Source organism: Drosophila erecta, unplaced genomic scaffold (assembly GCF_003286155.1).
Source record: "Drosophila erecta strain 14021-0224.00,06,07 unplaced genomic scaffold, DereRS2 tig00000055-arrow-pilon, whole genome shotgun sequence".
Classification (NCBI taxonomy): domain Eukaryota; kingdom Metazoa; phylum Arthropoda; class Insecta; order Diptera; family Drosophilidae; genus Drosophila; species Drosophila erecta.
Genome location: NW_020825200.1, coordinates 15,898,178 through 15,907,293, shown reverse-complemented (window position 1 = coordinate 15,907,293; position 9,116 = coordinate 15,898,178). Strand labels below are relative to the sequence as shown.

Below are 9,116 nucleotides of genomic sequence, written 5' to 3'. Positions count from 1 at the left end.
GGGGTCCAGTTTTGTCAGTCCAGTTTGTTGAATTGACACAGTTAGGCGAACACACTTACGCTAGGGAACGTTTCGATCACCGAAATAAGGAAAAACCGTACTGAAAACACTCATCGAATTTTACACGGAAGTCGACCTAGTTAACCGGGTTAAATTCAGTCAGTCTTGCTTAAATTTGTGAAGGGTAAGTTGGAGCACAACAGTGTACCAAATTGTGCTGACCTGGTCCTAGTCATCTAAGCGTCCAAATAGCAACGATGTCCAGCTGCGACGTGCAAGCAACTGCATCCGAGGAGGAGTTGAAGAGGACGGAGAACAATAAAAACGACAATAATGTGAAAAATTCCGAAGAAAGTCGACCAATGCATGTCGACAGTGATGCGGATGTCCACTCCTCGTCGGAGGGTGAGCTGCGGCCATCTCGCAGCTCGGTGTCCAGGACCACTAGGATTCCGGCTCCAGTTTTCATGGGTCCCAGTAGCAGCAACCGAATCTACAATTCAGTGGTGGTCCAGCACAAGAGCCGCTCCTCTTTGGAAAACCAGCAGATGACCGACGATTCCGGCATCAATTTGGAGTGCCCGATGGCCGAGTTGGAGACATCGCTGTCGGCCAGACCAAGTCCAATGCTGCAGACAATGCTCGACAATATTCCGGCCACCAGCAGCGAGATGAAGCTCCTAATGGCAGAGGAGCAGACCCTCAGAGAACTTCAACGTGTCGTCGCCGAAATGGAGGCCGATGTGGCCCTTCATAACTCGGATATGCAAAATCTACAGCCCAGTGATGACGAACAGGATATGCAGCTCCACAGTGAAGCCACCGATGTTGGGAATGGTGCCGAAAGGTTAGTTCTAGATATGGAACAGCCCGCAAAAAACGAAACACTCCAGGAAACTCTTCCAAGTGAAACTGAAGAGCTCCCGGCAGAAAATGTACAGATGGTGCACGAAGAAATTGCGCAGAAAGAGGAATTTTCAGAAATAAAGGAAACTGCCGTGGAAATAGAATCTATTAAGGAATTCGAACTTTTTGAACAGTTGGCCGATAAGCCAGTGGAAGAATACACAGAGATGGTCAAAGAGATTCCGCAGGATGCTAAAGGCGGGGAGTCCGAGAAATCTGTACCCGAATCGATAATGGGGGAACTCGAAATGGTCTTAGGTGGAAGTTGCGAGTCCGAACAGGACAGGCTTATCCGTGAACAATTCGAGAAAGGTATTGAAACATCGGACCCCATCTTTCATCAACCGGCGGATGAGATTGGGTGCATTGATACGGAGCCGGAAGTGGTCGCCATTCCCTTGAGGAGTGGGTCAGTCGAAAGCGATCATGGGATGGTTACTTTGGAAGAACTTTTTGATCCTGAGCGCAACGTGGAGCTATTGCGTCAACTTATGCAGACCATAACAGAAGAAGCTGAAACAGCGCCAGACTTTACAGAAACAGAAAGTGAGCAATCGGAAAAAAAGGAGATGGAGGCGGAGGCGGAGGTGGAGGTGGGCACCGAGATCGAGGAGGAAATGGATCCGGACCTAAAGCAAAGTGGCAAGCCCTTAACTTTCTTGCGGCGTCTGATCAGCCACAGAATTCTTAAGTTTAGCTATCCCATATTATTCTGCAGCTTGGCTTTTAGTTTGATCTACATATCGCGCAAGGAGTAGAGGTTAACTTTTCTGAAAATGCAAATTGGATTACATACATATGTACATATGTACGTGCGGAGCCATATATATGCACATATCCTACAAAGTACTTCAAAATCGCCCGACGCGTAAGGCTGCCTAAAATATCTATTTTCCAAATAAATATGCTCAATAAGAACCCTACACTGTTTGTAATTTGTATGATTTGTATGTATATTTGAATTAAAGCGCCAATTAATTAACCTTCTTTTGGAAACAAGCGCTAGGTGGCGTGTTTAGCAGGTCAGACTGGCAACGGTTATCGATAACCGGTTATTGACTGAGTAACGTAATTTCAAAATGTAGAACCTACAATTTCAATTGCAGAAAGCTCAGTCCAATGATATTTCCCAAATTATTTGTGCCATTTAAATTGTTCAACAAAATCTGTAGTTGTAACAATGGGTTCCGTTTAAAAAAGGTGCTTTGGTTGCGAGATTTAAATGCCGGTGCTGGCAGTTTTCTTGTAGGCGACCACCACGTCCTTCGTTCGCCAAGGGGCATCCGGAGCATAGGCGTCACGGAGTAGTTAGTATTGAGCAATGAGGGGGATCCTTGCAACTGCGACTTTAAGCACGCCCTAGTTTTCCTGGAGCAGCTATTCGAGTCTCGGTCGAGCACTTCGATTGCACTATACAGATAGTGTGCAAGGGTAGCCGACCCCTGAGAAAATATTCAATGGAAATGTACTTATGTATCAATATGTAAGATTATATACCAAAATATTTAGGCAATAAGGCTCCTCACAGAACCGCTCCTGTTCAAATGCAGTATTTATCCTCTGCTCTCGTGCGGTCACACCGCAGTCGCATACGGTTGTTTCCATATGAACAAACTGTTTTTTTTTTAGCGGAGTGCGCTGCTGAGAAATTTGTAAAGCTCTTTTTGGATCCTTTTATTTTATGTAACGGCTGTGCGGTGCATCCAATATACAAGCTAAAGGAGGTCCACACACTCCCCTGGCGCCGCCTGAGCGTGGTCGTCCTGCTCCGCGCTTCAAGCACCTCCACCTCCACCACCACCACCCCCCCAACCCGTTAAACATTACGCGAAAATCGATTTCGGCTGCGAGCGCAGGAAGAAACAGCAGAAAGTATGTCCCACGGCGATGTGGACCCAGAGGTAGAGATGACATCGCCCCACTGGATGCATAGGGACGCTGGGAGTCGCCCAAGGACGCACACATTCTGGAGGCTAGAGCGCTGGCGGAGCAGCATGCTTCTCCTAGTCGGAGTGGCCTTGTGCGACCTCGCACCTGGATGCAGCGCCACGGACACGGACATTGCGCTGGACGCGAAGGCCACGCTCAACCACCGGATCCAGAGCCTGGACCTGCTCGTCTTCGTGTTCCTGCTGGCGCTCACAGTGCTCACTATTTGGCTGTTCAAGCATCATCGCGTCTCCTGGCTTCACGAGACCGGATTGGCCGTCATCTACGGTACGTTGGTATAACAGGGAGCTTTCCCTTTTGTAAATTCACCATTTGGTGATGTTTCCCTGAGCTCGAATCGCTTGATTATCGGTCACCTGCCCGATTGTAGCCCCTGCCACTTTCATTGCCACCTCTTTGTTGTCACCAATTTCGAATTACGCCTTTGTACACGCCAGCCGTGACATTACGTGCGAGCATATGGGTGGCAGTAAGTATGTAAGTACGCCACCCCGGGCAGAAGTAACATCATTAACCGTAGAAGAACCTGCACTAAACGGCAGCAGAGCTAATGCATTCCGGCAAAGATATTTTACACGAGACCTTGACGTGCTTAGTCAGCCATTATCATTGGGGTTTTCCGACCAAAGCTATTTTCACTGCTCGTTGATGATCGCGCCAAGCTTTGTTATTCTAACAATTTCATATACATATGTATGTGCAGCAATAAAAGAGCAAACAAAATAACTTTCGACTAATTGAAGCTAATGAAACAATTCAATAAAACAGGTTGACCTGGGCGTTTTCAAAGCCCAGTTCTGGCGTAAACCGGAGAAAATTATTTAGCATACCTCAGCCGGGCCAGAGAAAGCTTTTTGTTATGCGCAGCTCGACTGATCATCCTCAAAAATGTGTTTGTCACAACAGGCGGGAAAATGAAGCACTTGTTGAGTGCTTGCTTAATTGATAAGCATATTTCTTCGCTGCTATTAGTCACACTCTCGATTTGCGATAGGTCAGTCCAGAAAACATTCATACTAGAAAAATGACATTACGTTCCAACTTATTTCGATCCCAAATGCTGCTGAGGCGTGAGTTAATCTGTTTACCCAATTTCAGGCTTGATTGTGGGAGCAATTATACGGTATGCCGGCACCTCCGCCACACTGGTTCACATGCAGGTGGAGCCTCAAGGAGTTCCAACGTACAGCGATAAATTGCCGCCTGATACTCTTTGGTTTAGGGTAAGTCAATACTGACCACAAATAGTATGTATAAATATAAATTTTTTTTTTTTATTTTAGTACCCCGTCAACCAAACAAATGGCACAAAGCAGCCCGAGTTAGTGCACACATATGCCTACGTATTTCGCGGACAGGTTCATGATGTGGATGAGAACGAAATCGATCTTAAGGCAACGTTCGATCCGGAGGTCTTTTTCAATATTATCCTGCCCCCAATTATATTTTATGCGGGCTATAGCTTGAAGAAGGTGAGCTTACTGAGCTGCATATTGTATTGAACACAACTTGCTGAGTTCATATTTTGTTTTTGCAGAAATACTTCTTTCGCAACCTGGGTGCCATACTTACGTTTGCCATTGTGGGCACCACATTGTCGGCCTTTCTCATCGGAGGCTTTATGTACGGCTGTGTGAAACTGATGCCAAAGTACTTGAGTAGCAGTTTCACATTCCTGGACAGCTTATACTTTGGAGCTCTGATATCGCCCACAGATCCGCTCACCATTCTAGCCATATTTAACGATCTTCGGGTCGACGTTAACCTATATGCGCTAGTCTTGGGCGAATCTGTGCTCAACGATGCCGTGGCCATAGTCCTCAGTGGGTAAGTTGGCAGTGGGTTAGTTGGCAGCTTTGGGTTAGTAAGACATCATTTCTTTTGCAGTGCGATTCAAAATTATGGTGAACACTATTCCAGTACCGGGGAATTCGAAACTACAGCTTTTCTACGCTCGTTGAGCGACTTCTTCTCCATCTTCTTACTATCCCTGATGATTGGCGCGGCCATGGGATGCTTGACAGCATTGATATCCTTTTTAAAGATTAACGATTAAGTATTTTCTAGGGGTATACATGTAACTTCCCAATTTGAGGTAATTTGCATACCTCAAAGTGGCGTCCACGATGTATATCCTTCCCCCCTTAACATGACAAACTATGCTAAGGACTTCCTTAACTTCCACCACACATGACCAAATTTACTCGGGTTCGAGATTTTCCTTTACTAGAGTCCGCGCTCTTCGTGCTCATGAGCTACAGCACCTTCCTGCTGGCTGAGGCAACGGAACTTACTGGAGTAGTGGCCGTGCTCTTCTGCGGCATCTGCCAGGCACACTACACCTACAACAACCTGTCTGAGGATTCCCGCCAAAGGACAAAACAGATCTTCGAGCTCCTAAACTTTCTGGCAGAGAACTTTATCTTTTCCTATATTGGCGTATCGATGTTCACCTTTCCCAAGCATCATTTTGACGCTGGGTTCATTATAACAGCTTTTGTAAGTTTATTTAATTTCGAAACACTTTAAAAGGCATTCCTGAACAACTAGTTTCTTTTCACAGATTTGCGCTGCCATAGGAAGGGCCGTGAATGTGTATCCCTTGTCGTGGCTGCTGAACATTAAGCGAAAGCCGAAAATTTCATCAAACTTTCAGCATATGCTGTTCTTTGCTGGCATGTCTTTATATATAATGTGCAAACATTTTTCGTTACGAATATATGTATTACAGGACTTCGTGGCGCCATGTCCTTTGCCTTGGCCATCCGAAATACAGTGTCGGATGAACGACAGACTATGCTGACTGCCACATCGCTGATTGTCATCTTTACGGTTGTAATTCAGGGTGGGGCTGCTAATTTCCTGCTGAATTGGTTGAAAATACCGTGAGTGCATGGCATACATTTAAATGCTTCCCCTTTATTGTCACAAAATTTTCTCGATGCAGCGTTGGCGTGGACGATGAGACTGAACAACTAAATAACTATCAAGTACACAGTGTGAGTATATAAATTTAGCGTACATACGTGCTGTAGACCGAATATTGCGGGAAGATTAGTAGTTTGTTGGGTGTGGAGTAAATTCTTACAAGCATGGTGGCTGCAAACACATTGCTCAATATCAAATTTCTCCTTTCCATTCTTTTAAAAGAATAATTTTTAACTCACGATTTTGTTTACTTATACATTTCTGCGCACTTTAATAAACCATTAAACCATTTGCTAAAAAAGGTTTACAATTCAATGGACAATTCACATCCGCAGACGGTAGGTTTTGCCAATGATCATTCAATACATTTCTACGGTTTTAAATGATTTTATAATTTTTACTCGAGTCTTTTTCAGGCTCTCTATTATCCTTCATTAATTTTATTTTTTGACCCCTGTCAAAAGTAGAGCTATCATTTAATAGAGTTCTGTGTTAGTCTGATGGTTATTTGCAGGATGTGGAGGGCGGTGGGGTAAATCGCGGGAAGATGCGCTTGTCCGGTGGAACAGATTCAAATTTGGACACACCAGTGGACGGTCCGAACGGCAGCTTGGGCGGAGCAAGCGGCGGTCGTCGTCGCAACAGTCACGAGAAGGCCATTCTGGCTAGGATCTGGGGAAACTTTGATACCAAGTTAGTACCAACAAGCAATCGTTATTCGAATTCCACTTAACGATTCTGCTCTCTATTTCAAGGTACATGAAGCCCTTGCTGACGCACTCGCGACCCACTTTGCTGGAGACGCTGCCTGTTTGCTGCAACCCCATTGCCAGGCTGCTTACCACCACGCAGCAGCTAACGCAGGTGAGTTGAGCACTCTAGTTAGCAGACGACAGAATCCTGATCGACTGGGATTACTTACAGGATGGCAGCGAGTTCAGGCGCGTGGACTCGGACTCGGACATTTGCATAGACAATGATACCGGGAACGGTCTTAGCCAGGATGCAACCGGAGCGGGACCGGGCACGGGCACCGTGGGCGTGGGCGTGGGGCGGCGGAACTCCTTGAGTCGCGTAAGTATCAAGTACACCGCCGATAATCACCATCTACTTGCTAGCTACCGAAATATTGAATAACCGAATGAGCGAAGCACCCCAGACACCAAAGACTAATCTAAGAGTAGCAAGCTGGCCACTAACAAACGAAACGAAAAACCTCAGATAAACCAAAATCCGAAAGAATCTACACCATAGAGACTTTGGCAAAGTAGACATATTGTTACATGAATTGGCCGTGAAAATGTGATTTTTGTTTAGCGATATTTTGCTTTTGTATAATTTTAATGTTAAATTTGTGGTGTAAGCGGAAGAATATCGATTATTTTACACCTTTCAATATGGTTGACTAATTGTTTAAGTTTGTGCGACGGCAAACGATTTCCAGTATATCTAACACCTATGTAATATTATTTGACTGTTAACTACTACTAAATGCATGCTTACCAAATATACTTATGTAACCAAAATGTAACAACTCTCTCGGCGATGATCTAATTTATTTATTGATTTATGCGGCATCTTTCTTTCTTTCTGTCTTTCCTTCGACCAATCGATCAATCAATCATCTAACAAACTCATGCGGACTCTAACAATTTAACTTTGGTTGCTCTAACTACAATAACAACAACTCCAACAACTAACTACAAACTACATTCACCTAAAAACAATAATCCATGTCAACCGGTCATGTTCTAATGCTAAACATTGGTAATGCCCACACAAAAGTCTGTTCAACTGAACGAAGCCCATCACCTAGCAAGTGAAATTAGCCTGGTTACTAATAATTTCATGTAATCGAAAGATCGGGCCATCTATCTTTTTACTTAATTTATTAGTTATTGAAATATAATTTTTGTGTTATATTCTGTCTACTTTTCCTTGGTAAACCCAACCCATTGTTGTAACGAAGCACAGACGGAGACCCAGACATGATTAACTTAGCCCCCAATCAGTGAACTTGATATCAAATTTACCAAAGCTTCTTTGAGCACAGCAGTCAGGAATGTTCGTTTATATTGTTCACTTTTAATTTCTGTATTTTTCCTCATGATCTAATTTCTTAGATTCTAACACGCGACTAACCATGTAAGTACAAGTTAAATTGCCGTTGATTTCCTCATTTTCTTAACGCCTATTGTACATAAAAGCGCAACTCAAGTCAAAAATAACCATTACTTCACTTTAATTTATAAGTCCCAGTGTTTTCATTTTTGTTAATGATTTTGTTTGCTTTTAGGTTGGAGGCGATCATCGAAATGCTTATATATAAGTTCAATTAGTGTTTAGTTCTCTTTTGTTATTTATTGAATTGGTCTCATCTGAAATCGAAAATGTGAAAACTGTACAAATTAGAATATTACTTTTCAGTTTCTCCTTGTTTGTGAAATGTGATTCGGAACTCTAGTAATCTAGTAATAAACATAAATTAAATATCAAGCTTATCGAATAATTTACAAGTTGTTGTGCAGTTATTTATCAGTAAGGGCACAGAAGCTATAAAAAGGCTTGCTATCATCGAGCTGACGTACACCAATACCACAACTTATAACGCGATAAATTACATGCAAAAATAGCCTCTTTGACTATATTTTTTTTTACCTTGCGTCTGCAATATACTAAGTTTTTCCTAAATATATAAATATATACACACAAGCAAAATTGAATGGCCTGGCAAAAGATTATACGAATACTTATACACATATTTCCCTTCTCTTATTTATTCGACATCGAAAAATGTGCTAACATGTATATTGTAATCGCCTGAAACCACAAACCACATTATATTCAGATGGAGATTCTGGAGCATGTCCAAAGTCCGGTGTCGACGAGAATCCGGCTCTTAGGATTTTACGGAAAAAAGTTATAAGGCGCCAGCCAAACATAATAATATTTAATTTTTGATGTATTTTACAAACCTAAACTTATAGCTTTTTCGTTCTAAGCAAGTTAGTGTAAATATATCGGTTTGAAAACGGATTAATTATATTCGGTTTTATTTTTAAGTTTAAAATCAGATCAATATGCTGATATATTACATTTTCCGATATTACCTATGACCCCGTTTCTTACTATATACGCTGTATTTAAAACAAAGCGAAGCTCTCTAAAAATATTAATTGTTGTGCTGTTAATTTTTAAGTCAAAACAATAATAAATTAAAAAATGCATAATTCAAATGGCTTTTTATAGAAACAAAAGTTATAAGTCTTTAGTCGGATAATTCTGGGCGGTCCAATTTTTTTTTTAGGCACAGAAACTATAATAAATGTGTA

General features: G+C 42.6%; 2 protein-coding genes across 10 annotated transcripts; both read left to right on the top strand.

Annotated features, from left to right (window-relative positions):
- Positions 1-6: 6 nt before the first annotated feature.
- Positions 7-1,695, top strand: LOC6542311. Its single transcript, XM_001970020.3, has one exon. The coding sequence runs from the start codon at positions 258-260 to the stop codon at positions 1,662-1,664; it is 1,407 nt and encodes a 468-aa protein (XP_001970056.1). The 5' UTR covers positions 7-257; the 3' UTR covers positions 1,665-1,695.
- Positions 1,696-2,455: 760 nt separating this feature from the next.
- On the top strand, positions 2,456-8,987 carry LOC6541087 (sodium/hydrogen exchanger 6). Of its 9 annotated transcripts, XR_003407790.1 has the most exons (15): positions 2,456-3,123; positions 3,955-4,079; positions 4,140-4,328; positions 4,394-4,683; positions 4,744-4,885; positions 5,047-5,355; positions 5,420-5,531; positions 5,588-5,741; positions 5,804-5,855; positions 6,087-6,122; positions 6,281-6,477; positions 6,540-6,648; positions 6,709-6,858; positions 7,570-7,929; positions 8,081-8,102. XR_003407790.1 is itself a non-coding variant. In XM_026978974.1 (14 exons), exons 1-14 carry the CDS (start codon positions 2,781-2,783, stop codon positions 8,708-8,710), a joined length of 2,286 nt encoding a protein of 761 aa, XP_026834775.1. In that variant the 5' UTR covers positions 2,456-2,780; the 3' UTR covers positions 8,711-8,987. The 9 variants fall into 9 exon arrangements, 8 of the variants coding, with proteins under 8 accessions (XP_026834775.1, XP_015014883.1, XP_026834777.1 ...); XM_026978974.1 differs by lacking the exons at positions 7,570-7,929; positions 8,081-8,102 and adding an exon at positions 8,633-8,987; XM_015159397.2 differs by lacking the exon at positions 7,570-7,929 and having other exon boundaries at positions 8,081-8,280.
- The last annotated feature ends 129 nt before the right edge of the window (positions 8,988-9,116 follow it).

Excerpts from the sequence above, each read along its gene's own strand:
- LOC6541087 (XM_026978974.1), top strand. The coding sequence starts at position 2,781 with ATGTCCCACGGCGATGTGGACCCAGAGGTAGAGATGACATCGCCCCAC. Across the intron at positions 4,684-4,743 it reads GTGGCCATAGTCCTCAGTGG|TGCGATTCAAAATTATGGTG; the intron begins GTAAGTTGGCAG and ends TTTCTTTTGCAG. Across the intron at positions 4,886-5,046 it reads TGGGATGCTTGACAGCATTG|ATGACCAAATTTACTCGGGT; the intron begins ATATCCTTTTTA and ends CTTCCACCACAC.
- LOC6542311 (XM_001970020.3), top strand. The coding sequence starts at position 258 with ATGTCCAGCTGCGACGTGCAAGCAACTGCATCCGAGGAGGAGTTGAAG.